The sequence below is a fragment of the Quercus robur genome, chromosome 5, assembly GCF_932294415.1.
Source record: "Quercus robur chromosome 5, dhQueRobu3.1, whole genome shotgun sequence".
NCBI classification, from domain to species: domain Eukaryota; kingdom Viridiplantae; phylum Streptophyta; class Magnoliopsida; order Fagales; family Fagaceae; genus Quercus; species Quercus robur.
In genome coordinates this window covers 86,470,521-86,490,079 of record NC_065538.1, presented here as the reverse complement: position 1 = coordinate 86,490,079, position 19,559 = coordinate 86,470,521, and the positions used below count along the sequence as shown (strand labels likewise).

Genomic DNA, 19,559 nt, shown 5'->3' with positions numbered 1-19,559 from the left:
GACTTTTCTTTTACTTGGTAAACTTGAAAACGGTGAATAGATTGATAATATTTTTTTAGTCTCGTCTCTAGATTCTAAAGAAACTATTATCAATTTCTTTATTGTTTTTAAGCTTTTCAAGCAAAAGAAAAGTCCTTAACTTCTTAAATTTCCGTACATAGTCAATCTTAGCTTATGTAACATCTGCAAATCCATCAAACATGCACAATTCTCTGTCCTTAGTGGACTTAGGCCATATGCTACCCAAATATTAGGTTTCGGAATTTTTAGGTGGGCTGACAGTCAGTCATTTTACAACCTCGTAAGTATAAATTTTTAGGTGCAACTATTGTCAGAGCCTCCGAGACCTTTAGAAACTTCATAACTGAGTTTTCGCTTTAGACAGTGAAATAATGGTCTAGCTATAAGGTTTTTATTCCTAGATATAATTTTGATTACGGACATGCTTAAATTAAAATTTTGGAATGGACCAAGCGAAGCTTATCGTTCTAAGTTATGGGTAATTATAGATGGTAATCACTCGCAACTTAGGACAATGATCTTCGCTTAGTCCATTTCAAAGTTTTAATTTAGGCATGTTCTTAATCGAAATTGTATCTATGAATGGAAACCCTGTAGCCACGCTATCATTTGTAGTCATACCAAGAAGATTAATACTTACACTATTTCAATCTATTTAAAGAGAGAACTCAAAGGTTATGAAGTTTTTAAAAGTTTGGGAGACTTTGACAATGGTTGCATCTAGAGATTAATATTTACGATGTTGAAGAATGATTGACTTGTATACTACCTGGAAATTCTGAAGCAGGATGTGATCTAAGGCTGCTAAGTACAGAGAGTTGTGCTAATTTTGATTTTGCACTCCAATGTAAGTTGCTTAGAAGGTGGTGTGACTTGTGAGCATACTTTTGCAATTGTTTCTTTATTTTTCCTTTTTTGTAATTTTTTTTTTTAGAATGATTTTTTAATGTTATTTAAATAAGAGAATGGTCATTCATATTGATTGACCCACTCAAATTGTATGTTATTATTTGAACCGTTCATTTTTTTTCTTATTAGTTGAGGACAATGTTGGTGTAATGTGTTATGATTTGGAGATAAAATTTTAGAACATAAGGTGAGCTAGTGATTTTTGTCATCTTCAACCAATTACATGTTACGTGTCTCTATTATGAAACTTTATTTATTTATTTATTTCTAGTGCTGAAGTGGGCTCTTAATTAAATTTAATTTCTTTTCTTAAGCTTAAAATTTCTGTGCAAAATTATTTTAATATTAGTCTTCCATTTATTGCTTTAGAGCTGTCTATGTTTTCAAGGCAAAGAACATTGAGGCATGTGTAAATGGTGCTTTGTTTTGTTATTGTTGAAAACATAGATAGTTTTCTTTTTCTCTTCACTATTTTCTTCTTTCATACTTACGTTATTGCAAGTTTAGCTGCTAGCCTAATATGCATGGAAACTTGAGCATCAATTTGCATTCTGTTAACAAGCAATGGATTTTAATATTTTGGTTGAGTTTAGATTGTTGAGCCTGACTGTATTTTAGATATGATTGAGCTTGACTGTATTTTAGATTGTTGAGTATTTTAGATATGATTGAGCATCAATTTGCATTCCATAATTTATTATTTATTTTTTATATTTTTAAAGTTTGATTACCTATAACTTGATTTTTCTACAAATCGAGTTTTACATTGAAATTCGATTTTGAGAAAATCGAATTTCAAAATAGGGACATTTTCCTATATAGTTTCAAAACATGGACATATCGCTAGATATTTTAAAAAATAAGGGCAAAAGCCCATTTTCTTCAAGTAAATTGGTGGAATCGATCACCTTTTGATTGTACAAGAATATGTGGAAGCCCTCATCCAAACAAGTATTTTATAGAATCGACAAGGAGTTCCATTAATAACTAGCCGTTTTGACCCTTTGGAACAGTTCGATGAACACAGAGTAGTCATGACCTAGTCATACATCTCTCAAACTATCCTCCAAAAATGTTCATACTAGTAAATAATTTGTGCAACCACCTAGCAAAAATGAAGAAAAGTTGGGATTACTAAACCAAAATCTTGCCATAAGAACATCATAAGTCAAAGCAACATTCTTAAAATGTATAGTTATACACTAAACTAATTCTATCATAATGAATCAATCATCTCTAGTCCCTCTTTAAGTATAACAACTCAAAAACATGCTTGACCTGGCTACCAAAATAAAGTGTCATAGCCCATAGGCATAAATTGGGCTATGAAAACTCACTTAGTGTGTAAAACATTTGTGAATGTTTAGACACTCAAATACAAATTTTCCAATGCAAGCTTATATTCAAATAATATATGTGCAGAATATGAAATATAAGCAGTACCCAAATTATCAAAATACTCTAAGCCATTAAATAATCACAATCAGTAGAAATTAAAAGTTAAGAGTAAGGGAAAGAGAGATATAAACACAAGATAATATCGGCACGTGTTATTGAAGAGGAAACCGAAGAACTCAACAAAAAACCTCTCCCTCTTCGCCGCCCTCCAAGAGGTAAATGATCCATTAGAAAATCAGTTGAGATACATGAATAGCAATAGATCCTCCAAGCATAATCTACCCGATGCACCTAAACCCTCCAAGCTTTTTGCTCCAATAAGGTTACGCTGAACTGTGTCTTCTCTAACTTATCGAATCTCGCAATTAGCTCATTGCATCAACCAATATGAATTGGTTCTCTCTTGAACTGGTTTCCAAACAGCAAGAACATTCTCACTACTCTAAATTTGGTGAGGGAAGGATTTGGCTTGCAATCCTCTCATGGGTATGACAATGGAGAGAGTGAGAGTAGAAGAATTTAGAGAATCAAATATATAAGATTATGGTTGAATCAATCTTGTTTTTCTCTAGGGTTTTTTTTTCTCAAAATTCTTTCTAGAAGCTCTCTACATTTCATGGGTATAAGGGTATTTATAGTAGGGTATGAAATGGAATGTGAAAAGTCAGTTTTCAGCAAAACATGGTGCATTGGCAACTCACTTTGCGACTGGGATGAGTTGTGAGTTCCAATCGCCAGTTACTAGACTGGCTAGACTGTACTTTTTGTCTTGTAGTGATCCAGCTGTCTTGACCCTTCAACTTCCTACATGCTTCAAGCCTTCACGCGTGTGCTACATTTTGGCAAGTCATCACTGGCGAGTCACATCTTGTTGCACACTCTTGATCAAATCTTCACACTTTCACACACACAACCCATACATTATTCCCACCTAAATATAGGGTTTCTAAATGTTGAATTACAAGCAATTTTGATACGGAATAAAACTAACACATAGTTGAATAAATTCAACTTTATAGGTTGCCATACTCAAAAGTCACCAAAAAGGCATAAATTGGGTTGCTAACAATAATCCATGGTCTTAATACACCAATGAAGTAGAAATCTATTCACTCACTCAACTCTTGGTACAGTTTAGTTGTTATCCATGAGTGCTAAATCAAAGCTGCCTATTGTCACGTTCAATGCAAAATTAAGGTCTCACGTTTGGTAATCATAAGCTACATGAATCGTGGCCTATCTAATATCTATGCACAGTCTTACCAAAATACATAACTCATATTACCTCATCTAAGGCAAGATAAATTTGTGTCAGCTAACTCTAATTACTACACCAACATAAGGGATACAATGTGTTTGTTACGTTTATGCCAACAAAATGCTATATGATAAATTTAACAATTTAGACATAGCAAAATGGACGGGTCGAGTCGGGTTTGGGTTTGGGTCGGGTCAATCGAGTTGTGGGTCAAACAAGTCACGAGTCAAAATGGGTTATTTTAAGCAGATTAAAAACGGGTTTGGGTCAATTAGGTTGTGGGTCGGGTCGGGTTGACCCGTATTTTTCAACTTTTTTTTTTTTTTTTTTTAATTTTTATAAAGAAAACAACATGTTTTTGCTACTTGGAAAGTTATGCAACAAATTACTTGATGTAAAATGTATTATTTTGAATTTACCATTTATATCAAGAATGAATTCAGTTAAACTTATTAATTTTTATTCAAAAATTTTAAAATTATACAAATTCTAACATTGCTATCTAAAACAAAAAAAATAAGTAAAATAAATACACAAGTTTTATTTCTACACAATATCAACATTCTAAAACATAAAACAAAATTACAAATGTTTTATTGGATAACTCATTTGATAAAGAATAAAAACATATAAGAAATTTACAACCTTGAAAATTAATTTTATAATTTATTATCAATTGTGGTTGATACTCTATTTCAATTTGAGATATACATTAAAGTTTGATTGTTTACTTATTTATACCTGGTCTCTTTTTTGAATATCATTTCATTGTTAAAACAACACACACCCTAGGAAATATCATAATTTATTTTGAAAAGCCGTTTATTTTGAACATAAATTGTTAAAAAATAGGTCTAAGCATTCATAGTTTATGCTAATTTGATACTTTGGCTTCACTATTTTACACTTGTGAATGTTTCTCACACATGCCTATAATTTTAAATCTATGTTTTTAATTCTACTGCAACCAGATTATCTTGACATGTACTTTACTATTTGATATCTAAAAATCTTTACTCATTATAGAATGCTCAATCATTTATCTTTCAATTAATTTACATGCAGTTATGTAAATGTATCAATTGTTTCCTTAAAACTCACAATAAATAATTAAACCAATATTGTCTTAATTTTACTATTTTTTTTTTTACCAAAAAAAGAAGTTTTAACAAAATGGTTCGGATTCGGGTTTGAGTTGTGGGTTAGGTCGGGTCAGGTCATGGGTCAACCCATTTTTACTTCCGGTAAAAAAAATCAAGTTCAAGTTGAGATTTTTGGGTCAGGTTGGGTCGGGTTCTGACCCACTTTGCCATGTCTACTTGACATAAACTAAATACTATGCATTGATACAAATATCCCAAAAAGGAGTGTAGCATGCAATGACTCGAACTCAATTCAAAGGTTTAGATACATTACTTTTCATATAACGTTAAGCTTAAATTAATGCCTATATGGCAGCAAATTGAACCCTATGGTTTTGGTATACTATCTTTTAAGAATTTAACATAGCGTAACTAAATGCCAAAAATATAATCAGCCAGAATGTCATTACAATATTTCAGCATTGATAATTAGTCAGTTTTATTTATTTTGGGCTTTTTGAAAAAGTTTTACAATTCCTGCTCAGAGGATGCAACACGAAAATGCACTTTTTTTTTTTTTTTTTTTTTAAATGTTTATAAGACTAAAAAACTCAATTTCAAGAGTCAATTGCGATTTTGACCCAAAAAGCTCTGACCAAACATGCACTTTAATAGGGAAAATTAGACTACCATATACATCCTAAAATAATTTCAAAATTATCAAATTTAGAACCCCAAAATTCATAACAAATTGATCAATTTAGATAAAGTATTTTCTCTAAAACAATGAAGTATCCACTGTTATAACTTTGACAATCATCAACTAATCTAACAAAGTAGAGAGAGGAATTAGGTGAACATAACCGTTCAATACAAGTCTTCACATGATATTTGCAAAGCAAAACTTACTATTTTCAGAGCATCAAGTAGATTAAATTAAAACAACATTGCTACATCTTTTGATGCGATAAAAAGGTCAGAGCATTAGTCCAAAATTTGGCAATAAAAAGCCATTGTTAGTCTCATATGCTACAAATGAACATATATCTCTTTTACAGTCTTCAAGTAGAACAAAATTGATATTTGAGATGACGAGAATCGAGAGAATGTCATGCTGTTGCTCGATAATGACACCAGAGTTATGAGAACCTACTATTTAATTTTTTATTTTTTCTAAAAATATCTATTTTTTAATTTTATTGATTTTTTGATGAAAGAAATTTTTGAAAAACCAAAAATTACGTCATTTTTTGGTATTTTACAATAAAATCCCCTAAATTTTATGGTAATAAATTTTGAATTGTGAAACCATAAGAATTTACAAAATATTTTTTTTGTATTTTGTTATTTTTGACATTTAATATATTATTTTTCATATATTTAATTATACTTATAATCTGAAATAATTCGACCTGAATTCAACCTAACCCAATCCATTTGCTAGGCCTAAAAATAAAAAACTAAGAGAGTCGGTCAAATTTATATGAGAGTATTTTTGGACTCTTCTCTCTAAATAAGTAAATAAATTAGAGCCTTATCCTGAAATAGGGAGCCCAACCGAATGCTAATTGCTAATTATGGTTTGAGATTTGGATACTAACCTAACCTCAACATGAGGGGCAAATGTGGAAATCAGAATGACCTGTTTTGCATAGGCTGGCTAGCGACCAGTTGGCTTGACTAAAACACTAGTCTACAATAAAGGTTGTCTCTCTGTTTGTGTGCTTCTCACGCTCATCAGCCAAAAGAGTTTGAGATTCAGAGAGAAGTTAGAGAGAGAGAGAGAGAGGGAGAGAGAGAATGGCAGAGTCCAAGACCGTACACTCACCGTTGCTGACATATTTTTCCGTGCTATCTCTACTTACACTGTGTCCACCCTTTGTTATCCTACTGTAAGCTTTTTGTTGTTTCTCTGGAAAATCAGAAAAAATGAGAAATGGGTTTTGATGTGTAATGGGGTGTGATTTGAATTTCAAGTGAAGGGACATTAGAGTTACACCTGAATCTCATTGATCTTTTGATTTTCTGTTTGTTTCCATGAAAACTCTTTTTCTAGCAAAAACTTTTACTTAACTTAGATGTATAAAGGGTGTTCTTTTTTGGCGTTTGTTTCTATGGGAATGAATTTTCTGAGTTAAAAAAGAAATGGGTTTTGATGTGTAGTGGGGTGTGATTGTATCCAAGTTATGTGAAATCCTGATGGATTCATCTGAATATTATCAAATACATAAATTAAGATTAAAACAAAATGTTAAATTTTGTAAAGGGATAAGCTTTGGTTGAGATGTATTTTAGTAGCTGATTGCTAAGTTCTGCTCCATTCATATTGGGTATTGATATCAGAATTTGGCATTTCTTTCAGATGGTATACAATGGTATATGCTGACGGGTCTGTGTCCCAAACTTTTGATTACTTGAAGCAGCATGGGCTTAAGGGACTCATAGATATATGGCCAAGACCCACTGCCACTGCTTGGAAAATTATTGCTTGTTATTCAGCCTTTGAGGCTGCACTTCAACTTCTTCTACCTGGGAAAAGGGTTGAGGGCCCATTAACTACAATGGGAAATCGACCTGTTTATAAGGTACTTGATACTATTTGTTGAATTTTTCTGAGTGATTTTGTCAGTTTTGTCGCATTTATGCTTGTATACTTGATAGATTATCAATTTAAATATTTTTTGCTTTGAATTTTCTTGTGCTCTGCAAAGGGAGGAAAATTCTCTACTTATATATTTATATTATTTGATAAGTAATGTGAATTTTATTCAAATCATAAAAAGAGTTGCCAAAGTATACAGGAAGTATACAAATGGAGACCAAAACTATCAAATACACAAATCACAAGCTTCCATCAACTTCCTTCCTACGATGGGCATCAAATCTAATAGCCTTTTTGTAAACAAAAAAACCACTTTTTTTTTTTTTTTACTTGTATATATTACTTAGTTGTTATATGTTAAAACTAATGTTTTACTTTATGATATTCTTATGCTAATGCATGTTGCAGGCAAATGGTATGGCGGCATATGTAGTGACTTTGGTTACCTACCTTGGACTTTGGTGGTAAGGACTCTCCCCATCAAATCCAGTGTTTAAGCGTGTCCATCTGGTTTATGAGTGTGATATGTTGTGTCTTTTGAAGACTTGGTGTATCTTCTCTCAGCTGCTGCTTTTAGCAGTCTTTGTTTTGTAGTTTCTTTGTGAGGGAAGTGCAGAGTTATTGATCTCTGTGATTATTGTGGATTGCATAGAAAATTTGTTTATTTGTCATGTCTTTAGTTATTGATGCACTAAAATGTTAGAATACCAAGCAAGAAAAAGCAGTATTATTGTCATTCTGGGTTTTTGTGCTGTGTTTTTCTCTTAATGAAAAGTTACGAAATAGTATTTTGGCATCAAGAAATCATGATATGACTTTTTCTTACTCTGATATGGTTAGTACCTGATTATTGATCTTTGAATACTTCGCATCACTAGCCTTACTATCAAATTAGAAATTTCCATTTGCTTCTTTGAGTTCTTTCTCACTTTTAGCAACTTTATATTTCACCTAATACCCTTATCTAGAAGACTATATTAAAGGTTTTGTGGTATCTTACTTTACTGATTCTCTAATCAGTTGATTTTCAAATTGCTTGTTCCTATTTGTATGAACACATTTCTCTTTTTGGATGCCTTGTAGTTGTCTTTTTCAAGCTACATATATCACTGGCTTTGGTTTTTTATATGTCAATACCACTTAAATTTCAAGGTTATTTGATCTTTTTCCTTTCTATGTTCTTCAGGTTTGGGATATTCAACCCCACAGTTGTTTATGATCATCTGGGAGAAATATTTTCGGCGCTTATTTTTGGAAGCTTTGTCTTTTGTATTTTCTTGTACATTAAAGTGAGGATTGAACCTTGATGTAAAAATTCTTTTCAAGTTGCAACACACACAACTTCAGTTTATATTTCTATGACTAACGGTTTATGTATATTAGGGTCATGTTGCACCATCTTCCACTGATTCTGGTTCATCTGGAAACGTAATAATTGATTTCTACTGGGTAAGTGTCTTCAGATATATATGATTTTTCAGATTTTACGTATCTAATTTTTATAATTTGCAATTGATTAATAATGTGGTATACTTTTCTAATCATTATCGTATATGATGTTACATAGTTTACTTTCCTCATTTTCCTTAGTAAAGTTGTCCAACATCTTATATATTCTGACTCGATGTGACTATTTTATTATATTCTAAAAAGTATTTCTGCATCTTTAAGATCCTTTTTGGTTCTAAGAATGTGAGAATAAAGAACTTTATGTATATTCTGCAGCTGTCTGACTTTTTATATATTGTTGTTTCATTAAGTGTCACTCTTAAATTTTAATGTTGCTTTCCGTACCCTTTTGTGTCACATATCAAGACCATGAAATCAAGAATCCACATGTGCTACCATTTGAAAATGAAAAATAATTAAAGGCTCCATCTTAATATCGGCCTTTCAGTTTATCTATCAGTACCATACTATTAATAATCCACATTTGTAGAAAAATGTACTTAAAGAGATGAATTCAGGCTGCCAAATGCTATGCTTAAATTGTAACCTACAAATTCTTTGGTGCCCCTTCTCTTGTACTTTTTTTGTGTGCTTCTCCTTACATTTATTTGATGATTATGCAAGATAAAAAATTTGTCCTCCTTTACATATGATCATGTTGTATTATGGTGTGAAGTATTCTTTTGATAATTACCCCTTTTACATCTGTCCATGCTATAATAATTACTCATCAGCACAAGATTTGTTTGAGAAAACAATGGATCTTCTAGTCTAGGGTATGCTCTTGTGTAAAAGTACCTTTTTAGTTAACCCCGTTCATTCTTGCAGGGTATGGAGCTGTATCCTCGAATTGGGAAACATTTTGATATAAAAGTTTTCACAAACTGCAGATTTGGGATGATGTCATGGGCAGTTCTTGCTGTGACATATTGCATAAAGCAGGTAGGTGCTCCAAGGATATCTCTATATACAAATATCAAAGTTACATATATTGTGTCAGTTAGTATGTTACTTTCAAGGTGTGTGATGTTTAAAGCGTGATTAATTAATTGTGCAATCTAAGTGTGACATATGGGCAGGTTAGGGAAGATCATAAATTGAATCAGTCATTTATTTCCCAGTTTCCCATTTTAACCCATATGGGATATGTCAAATTCCTACTGTCCACCTGTTCTAATAATTTGCATGGGCTCCAACTTGCGGTTAACCTCATTGATTTTCTCTTTTGATAATTTTTTGGCTGAATATTTCGAAAAAATTAAACCATCATTCTGCTTGATTCCTCTCTCTATGTGCAATTTAAAGTAAAAAAAGGTTTTTATTAAAATACAAATCTGCAGTCTCTCTATAGTCTTTTCTATTGGCTACTAAACACAAAAAGATCCAAGCAATCGAAATAAAATGATGGGAGGTAAATTGTCATTGAAACAATGGACTCTATTCCATGATCATCCTGCAACCACTGTGGTCACTTTCCATCTGAGGACTGCGTTTTCTATTTTTTCATTCCATTGCTAAATCATTGACACCATGACTGGCATTGCCACTGCAAAAATCAAAAGCACCATATCAGCTTCAAAGATTTAGAAGTAAAGGAACAAAAAAAAGCAAAAGGCATTAAAAAATGTGATAAAATTTGAGGTGTGGGCTGGTCATGGCCAAAAACTAATTTTGAAGTGAAGCAGTTGGAGGCATAGGAGAAGCTGAAGCACATGGTGAAGGAATTTCTGGTTGAGGTCCTTGAGGATATAGAAAAGACTTTTAAGTTGAACAGTCAATGAGAGAAACAAAATGTTGAAAAGTAGGAGGTTAAGGTGGTGGTGGTGGTGAAGCAAACATGTTTTGTGGGTAGCAGATACCTGCAATTTTGTTTGGTCTACATGGGTACATAATGATCATCCAGGTTTCCATTAGCTAAACCTGATAGGTAAATTCTTAATCCCAACGGGTAACACAATCAGCTGGTAATTGATCCTCTTGAAGCAGAGGTCACTAGTTCGAGTCTTCTACTCCCCATTCTCTTGGGGCCTGAACTAAAAAAAAATAGGGGAATGGGTAGATCTTGCCATTCTTAGTGAAATAAATGAGTTGACCCTTGCCATTATTAGAATAGATTAGGGGCTGCTTCTGTCTTTTTGTTTCTTTTTTCCTTCGTTCACTACCGTGAACTCCTTGTATTTTTCTTGCTTTTCTTTTATTAATAATATTCTCTTCTTACTTATTAACAAAAAAAAAAAATAGTTGACCCTTGTCTAATTTCTTAGGGTGCGTATGAGCAGGGAAATAGGAATGGGTAGATCTTGCCATTCTTAGTGAAATCCTAATTTAATTTATTGCATTCTAAAATAATCTAGTGATGTGGTCAGGTTTTAGATCTAGTGTAGAAGAGGGCTTAAGGAGAGATTACAGCAATAAACTTGATTTAAGCAAAGAATACGATATTAGGATTTCATGTTGGAACACTAAATATTTTTATATGAAATTTCATGGATTAAAAAAGAAAACCCGTGTACTTGGAATGGTCATTTATAATGAAGTACTAATTTACTTGTAAAAAAATAGATTAGATAAGAAAAGGCATCCTACAACGATTCAAAGAGGCTATTTATAATAGCATTTAGTAATTCTAGAATCCTATAGCTTCATTTTACTTATAACAATTAAATCCTGACTATCCAACTGCATTAAAAGTCATATGCTAGCAACTTGACCTTTTAAAATACTCAAATACTCCAGACATAATGATAAATAAAATATAACATAGAGAAAAGAAAAGATAGTCTTATAATAACTAGGGGCTAGACAAAATAAACTATTGGGCCTTCTTTGCTTTTGGCTTAGATGCCGTTGCATAATCTAGGAATTGCTATTGGTGAGGGAATCTCTCTTCAGAATGCCTCATTGAACTTTGATGAATGTCCTTGTTTGGTTGGATATAGTATAGGATTAGGGGGCATTATTTAATTAGGGATTTTATCAGATCATGGTCTGATAATAATCCATGATCTGAGTAATGCAATTATCCAATCATAGTATAATAAAGCGACTTAAGCATATTTGAATTCAGCTTGACACAATTTAATGCGGTTACTTCTGTCTTCATAGCAATTACATTAGGCATTCAGCCCCAAAAAAACTGCAATTATCTTAGGTGAAGTATTACAACATACAAAATCTTACTACTGTCATATTGACCAATCCTCCCTTTCTCTTGTTATACCATGCTAAAATCTCAACTTTTTCTGGCATCACCCCAAAGCAACCCAAATAAAGGTTACACCAATGACCACAATTCCCAAGCCACAAGTGAAATGCAATAGGAAGTGACCAACTGTTTCACTACCGTTCTTATAGTTTTGTGTAATTGATCTTCCTATTTTACCAGGTGTCTTGACATTGTGGTGATTTGCAGCTACCATAAAGTGGATGTCATTGGTCCATCCCATTCTTTTTTGAGACACACAAACATGCACACATAGGAAATGATCTTTTGCTTGTTTCTCTAATATCGATCTCCTTTTCCAGTATGAAGTTAATGGGAGAGTGGCCGATTCTATGCTTGTGAATACTGTATTGATGCTAGTCTATGTTACAAAGTTTTTTTGGTGGGAAGCTGGATACTGGAGTACCATGGATATTGCACATGATCGAGGTATGAAAGTGCTCTATTGTTTGAGTGTTTCACAAGCTACTTTTTTGTCCTTGTGTTTTGTTAATACATAGTTATAAAGCCTGCTTTCTTTGGTTTTTTTTTTTTTTTTTTTTTTTTTTTTTTTTTTTTGTTGATAAACTATGAAGCAATGCTAATAACAAAGAATCACCTGTGCATCTAATATGAAATGTTACCTTGTTGTGTAAAATTTTTAATTATTCTTCCTTGGTTGATTGTAATGTCATTCTATAACCATGAGCTGCTATTACCTAATTGTTATGTTTTGGTTTCTGACTTGGTCTGAAGAGGGGTTTGTGTGTGTGTGTGTGTAGACACACGTATATATTTGATAAGTGAAGAAGGGTATGATTTATGAGAGGAAGAAGAAGGGAGAGAGAGAACACATTCTAGGAAATCTTGCCTCAAGGTTTGAGCACAACTCTACTTTCTTTGTGTAAGTAAGCTGTATCTATAAAGATTCCTAACTCTTCCTTAACCTACTAAGATGGAAAAACATTAAGATGGCACCCTAAAAAGACTGCATATAAATTTTTTGCAGCATTTGCATAAAGAATGTTTCTGCCAATGAATAAAAGAAATAACTCCTAATCATCAATTAAAATTAAATTTTTTTTTGACCCTTGACTTAAACTACTTATGAAACATATTGCTTCAATTTGAAATTGCATGTGGGCTCCACAATATAAATCATGAAATTGTTGAAATTGGCGAATAGCACACATGTAGCAGAAAATTGATCATCCACATTCTGGCTTAGACATGAGCGAGACATTCTAGCTCCAAACTGAGCTCACAAAATAATGGTCAGTAGCATGATCTTTTGATTAGGTTAAGCATGAATTTAAATAAAATACCAGGGGTAATATGAATACGTCAAATTCCAAAAGTACTTACAGGCAGCTCTGTACTAGTAGTTGATCTCATTTTGTTATTTTGGTAAATTGAATTCTTCCATCTATCTATATTGGCAAAATATGGATATTTTAACAGCTAGTATGATTTCAACTATTAGGTTCAATATTCAGTTAACGCTTGAGATCTTAAACCTTATGTGCATTACCCATGCTTCTGTTATTGCAGTTCAGAGGCACTGGTCTCTGTACATGCCTTCACAATATTTAAGCTTGCACCTATGAAAATAAGTGGTTGCTTGAACATGTTGGTAGCCCATCTTATTGATGCTACCATTTGTTATGTGTTGGTGCATGTCTAAACCAACTTAATTATTACTTTTAGCTATCTGTATTCTTAGCTTCTCTTTAATCTTACTCTCATTTTCTAGCTTTCTGATCATTTTATTTTATTTGATAGATAAAAATAATTTTATTAAGAAAAGACTACTTCATGAAGAAGGCTAAACAATTACAAGATAGTAGCATGTACAAATATAATGATCCTACAAATGTCACAATAGAATCACAATGCATAAAACCCCATGCACCAGACCAATCAAATTAAGAGCTAGAGAAAGTTGCTAGCAACTGACTCCCCGTACACTCTATGTTGGCGGTTACGCTCCCTCCATATAGTCCACATCAAACACAAAGGAACCATATTCCAAATAGCCGAGGTATGCTTACCCCCCCAATTCCTCCCACCAAACATGACATCCATCACCTTCCCCAGTGGAACCCAATGGATTCCGAAGTACATGAAAACAAAACTCCATGGATTATGAGCAACCACACAATGAGTCAAAAGGTGGTCCATCGTCTCCCAACTACACTGGCACATGAAACACCATCCTACTAAAGTATAACCTGTCTTTATGAGATTATCACATGGAAGAATCTTCCCCTATGCTGCTGTCCATACAAAAAAAGAGACCCTCTGTGGGGCTTTCACACCCAAAATGCCTTTCCAAGGAATGAATGAATATCAAACGGCTTTCTCCCTTAGGTCATTATAGAATGAATGAATATCAAAATCCTTGCTCTTCTTAAGTTTCTACTTTCTACCTTATCCGATCACCATCCTCTAGGGATATGGGAATTTAAGAGTTGGAGGAATGAGGCCACCAAATTTAACTCCCAATCATTAAAGTCCCGAACATATCTAACATCCCAACTCTTCATCTCCCCCATGGTATGCATCACCAACAAAGACTCCACTAAAGCCTTTCCATTAGTGGAATTTTCATATGATACAGGGTAAACCACCTTAAGGGTTGTTCACCAGACCAACAATTGTGCCAAAAATGAATCCAGCACCATTCTTTTCATCAAACAGAATGTTCTGCAGGAATTTTTCCCATACCATCCTAATACTCTTCCACAAACCACACCCATGAGTACCTTGTGCAGGTTTCGTGGTCCAACCACCCCAATCCTCTCAAAACTTCTTAGTTAAACACGCCTCCATAATCGTGATTCCTCTCCCCCAAACTGCCATAGCCACTTTCCAACAAGGCCTGATTAAAAGTTGTAAGCTTCCTAATCCCCAACCCCCCATTTGCAATAAGAGTACAAACCTTATCCCAACCCACCAAATGATGCTTAAACTCATCACCTAAACCACCGCACTCATTCTTGAACTTCCGTTCTGTCTTTCCTCATTCTTTTTAGATAGATATGCACCCAGTGGGTTCAAAACCATGACCTTACCCCCTCCTCCCTCCAATTTTTGGAAGGAGGAAGTGCCATTTGTGTCAGAGCTCATTGGTTGTTTGTGCTTACTTTTATACATACTAGAAGTGAGAAGATGCAACAAGTGTGTGAAACAATAAGTATATATTATAAATGCAGAGAGAATGCAGGGAGAGAAAAAGGGGGGTGGTGGGGGGGGGGGGGGGGGGGGGGGGGGGATAGTATATCTTTACAAATTTAGTGGAGTCCAAACCACAGAGGGCTGATAAAGGGAGAGGAAGAGTGTTGTCTCTTGTAGCTCAATTCGTAAGGGTTCAAATCCCCCGTCCCCCAATCATCAAATTATCAAAATAAATATATAGGAGGTTGGTAGATGGGCAGTTTTTCTTGTTCTAATATGATGAGTTAGTTACATGTGAGACAGAAACTTGTGAGTGGAATAGACTTTCATGGAGATGAGAATACCAAAAGGGATATAGACATGCCAATGAGCTCTGTCTCAAGCTCTCATTTGGTTAGTGTTTTTTTTTTTTTTTTTTTTTTTTTTTTTTGAGAACATATTTGGTTACTTATAAACATTATAAGTGATGGTTTGTGTGTATATATTTATATACATTTTGAGTTCATCAAGGTAGGCCAACTGTCTTGAGTGAGAGACCAATTGAATAGTATAGGATTTATCTTTGCCTTTTTTATTGTTGACTTATCAAAAAAAGGGCTGATGATTTTCAATTTTTGGTTTTAGATTAGCCTTCATATGCCTTGAACACATCTTTCTTATTTTCTTCATTCAAATTTAGATAGCTTTTGCTTCCATTGTTCATAATCAAATGAGACCTTGTCAGATATCTCCTCTTAATCCACCTTTCTTTAATTTTGGGACACTTTTCTCTTGCTTTAAACTCAATAATTTAGTTTCTCCCACAGCTTAAATTTATTAAAGAACCTTGTATCATAAGGTGCTTCTATTCATTTCAAGTTTTGAGTGTTCACCATCGTGAACATGATGTTCTTTTTATGAAATAAATCTTCGATTACCTATTAAAAAAAAAAAAAATGCAAACTAGCATCACATTAAAAAAATCTCAAGATAAAGTTTTGCTTTCATTTTTTTCTCTTCCATTGAGTAGAAAGGACTTGATTTCAGTGGTTGTCTTTAGAATTCAGATGGATCGCTGAATACTAGTTTTTGCTGGATACAATATAAAGGTGTTTGGTGGTTGAAATTGATTACAAAAGAAGAGAAGAATGTACTACATATAAGCTTAACTCTATTCAGCCTTAATTGACATTCTAATTTATGTGTATAAGTAAATTACCTATTGCCACCCCCACCCCCCCCCCCCCCCCCCCCTTTTTCTATATTACGTGCTATAAAATCATGCATGACATGCACTGCATTATCAGCGTGAATCATGTCTCAACCATGCACCAATTGAATTTTTTCTAAAACCATGGTTAATATTTTTTTTCCCACAAATAATGTCGGATATGTACCAAACTTGCTGCGTACTTTCTTAGAGATAAGTTACAGTTTTTTTTTTTCACACATCTTAGTATGCTTAGTCCTTAAACATGAAAATGTCAGAAACATCATGTTTTGACAGTAGTCTATCTCATTTATCATGGTTTCTTCACCCTGCTTCTAGTGTTATCCATGCTCAATCTCAATATTGTTCATTGTACATATGGCTCTGGCAGCTGGCTTTTATATTTGCTGGGGATGCTTGGTATGGGTTCCATCTATCTATACTTCTCCAGGCATGTACTTAGTCAACCATCCTGTTAACCTCGGAACTCAGGTTTGGTCAATATCTTGGAACTTTGAAGCATACTTTTGTTGGTTATCTTCTTTTGGCATTTGGATTTAAGCTATGTTGTAGTTTTAACAAGATGTTCGCAATCTCCAACATGAAACACGTTCTATTTGCCAAAGTAAAAAGCACTCTTTTTTCTTGCACTCTACATTTTGAGCATTTGCGATGTAGTTATGGTTATTAATTTGATTAACAATTCACCACTCAGGCCCTGGAAGCAAATTGGGGTGAAGGTTGGATGGTAAAAACTATGTTTTGAATAAACAAAGTTACATCAATTTATGAAGTATAAGCACTATGGTTGAGACGAAAAAAGAAAAAAAAAACATTGGTTTATTTGGTTAAAATTGGATGAATTATATCAGATGATTTTGAGATCCATCAGAATAAATGTTTTTTCTGTGGTAAATTTTATTTGTTAAAAGTCAGGTTTTATTAATTCTTTCCCCGAGAATAATTGGATTCTGGCCATAATCTACAGAAGGAACTTCGACTGAGCTCAAATAATGTTTAATCCCAGCTAAATTGGTTTGGTCTGGTGGATCATTCTTAAGCATAAAAAGTACCGAATGGTTGCAAGTTAAAAACCATGCCTGGGCTAAAGTTATCCTATTGGATGAGCTCAAGCATTTAATTGTCCATGTCTTGACAAATTTCTGAAATTTCTATTTCTTGTTCCTTTTTCTTTCCCTCTTTCTGATAATATCCATCTCTTGTTTCAGCTAGCACTTTATATTCTAGTGGCAGGCATTCTTTGCATATATACCAACTATGATTGTGACAGGCAAAGGCAAGAATTTCGCAGAACAAATGGAAAATGCTTAGTTTGGGGAAAAGCTCCTTCAAAGGTGCTCTTTCTTGGCACTCATTACTTGATTTTTGTTATTATGTACATTTTCTAAGACATCTAATTGCTGGATTGGCAAATTTTCCATAATTATCTCCTGAGAAAGAGAAATGATTTAGTTCAATTGCTTACACAGATAGTTGCCTCGTATACTACCACATCGGGGGAAACAAAAAGCAGCCTTCTTTTAACCTCAGGATGGTGAGTTTATCATTTTACCAATTTGAAATTTTATGCACAATGGACTAAGAAGCTCTTTTACGCTGTCCCACAAGCCCAAGGGGGTTGAAGTCACCCTTTTGCTGGTTTTTATTTTTTTGTTTCATATATTTGGGTGAGACAGTCAGATAATGCCAAAATTGACAAATATCAAATGTTTCATGGAAGTTAGTATCTTTAATTCTTTATTGGTGAATTAATTTGTGCATACATTGAGGATGCTAATGAGGGCATGCATAAGCTTGATAGAGAGAACTCTATTAATTTTTTAAAATTTTTTTTAATAACAGATAGAGGGAACTGCATTGCATAATCTTGCATTCATACTGTTCATCTAATGGAATTGAATACTGAAATTTGGCTTTTGACTAAAACTAATTTTGTGATGCTTTTCTGTGGCTCCTGCAGGTGGGGATTATCTCGTCATTTCCATTATGTACCAGAAATATTATCTGCTTTCTTCTGGACTGTCCCAGCTCTCTTCAATCATGTAAGCTCTGTGTGTGTGTTTTTTTTCCCTCTCTTTTTGTGTGTAACTCATTCTTTTATTGTTTTTTTGCAGTTCCTACCTTTCTTCTATGTGATATTTCTTACTATCCTTCTTTTTGACCGAGCAAAAAGGGATGATGATCGATGTCGGTCCAAGTAAGCAAATACAAATTTCTGTGCTATCTTTACTATTCTCTGTCTTGAACTGCAATCATGCACTAAAAATCGTCTTGCTAGAACTTTCTAATACCATGAGAGAGGAATATATATATATATATATATATATATATATTTTTGGTGATTTGATTGGTGTGCCCCTTACTTCATGCCAATGCTCTACGGATGAGAAAGGAATAGTAATGTGATGAACTGTAGGGATAGTAAACCATTTATATTCTTGGATGTTGCCACCCCATGATTTGCAAATGCTTCAAACAAAGACAGTTTTGAAATATTATCAACCAATTGTTTTACTTAGATAAAGATAGTGTGTGTGTGTTTGCATGCGCGTGCAAATTCTGACTAGTTCCTGCTTGCAGGTATGGAAAGTATTGGAAATTATATTGCGAGAAGGTTCCATACAGGATCATCCCCGGGATCTACTGATCATACTAAACCATTCTTGGAATCTACGGAATAACATTGTCTCTATTGATCATACCAAACCCTCTATTTGAGTTAAGCAATATTGTATATTGCTTAACTCATGCTAGGCTTACTTTGCGAAAGTTGCTTTTGGGGTGTACTGGTGATAGTCTTGTAGTACAATGTACGATGTGTATTAGTTTCTCCAAGGCTTTTCTATGATCTAGGGAGGATTTAGCTTTTCTCGGTATTAAAGAGACACTTATGTGGAATTTTGTCTGGATATCTTATTTAGATCACTTTTCTAATGTGTAATGATCAAATTTTAGCAATAAAATCTTCCTCAGTTTTATTGGTTTGGCAGGAAATATTTTATTTTATTTATTATTAAGAGAACAAGAAAAAAAAGAAGTGGTTTTAGCTGGCAGTAGATCATTAGTGCAATCAAACAAGAGTTGAAATAAATGTATTCAAAGCGTAATCTAGGAAGGTGGGGACTGGGGAGTAAATATAATTACATGGTTTCTGGTATTAAGATCTTCTAGATTTACTAAATTAATTTCAAGCTCTTAGGTTGATGAAAGCTCCTAAGTTTGTTTTGTTTTTTGTTTTTTTTTTTTTTTTT

At 33.5% G+C, this 19,559-nt stretch overlaps 1 protein-coding gene across 1 annotated transcript; it reads left to right on the top strand.

Moving 5' to 3' along the window:
* The first annotated feature begins 6,375 nt into the window (after positions 1-6,375).
* LOC126727563 (7-dehydrocholesterol reductase) lies at positions 6,376-19,302 on the top strand. The gene is made up of 13 exons (XM_050433286.1): positions 6,376-6,560; positions 7,031-7,253; positions 7,679-7,734; positions 8,457-8,559; positions 8,654-8,719; positions 9,548-9,661; positions 12,245-12,371; positions 16,679-16,779; positions 17,517-17,642; positions 17,778-17,842; positions 18,269-18,350; positions 18,423-18,505; positions 18,889-19,302. The coding sequence occupies exons 1-13, from the start codon at positions 6,469-6,471 to the stop codon at positions 18,953-18,955; spliced, it is 1,305 nt and encodes a 434-aa protein (XP_050289243.1). The 5' UTR covers positions 6,376-6,468; the 3' UTR covers positions 18,956-19,302.
* The last annotated feature ends 257 nt before the right edge of the window (positions 19,303-19,559 follow it).

Excerpts from the sequence above, each read along its gene's own strand:
- LOC126727563 (XM_050433286.1), top strand. The coding sequence starts at position 6,469 with ATGGCAGAGTCCAAGACCGTACACTCACCGTTGCTGACATATTTTTCC. Across the intron at positions 7,735-8,456 it reads ACCTACCTTGGACTTTGGTG|GTTTGGGATATTCAACCCCA; the intron begins GTAAGGACTCTC and ends TATGTTCTTCAG. Across the intron at positions 8,560-8,653 it reads GTATTTTCTTGTACATTAAA|GGTCATGTTGCACCATCTTC; the intron begins GTGAGGATTGAA and ends TATGTATATTAG.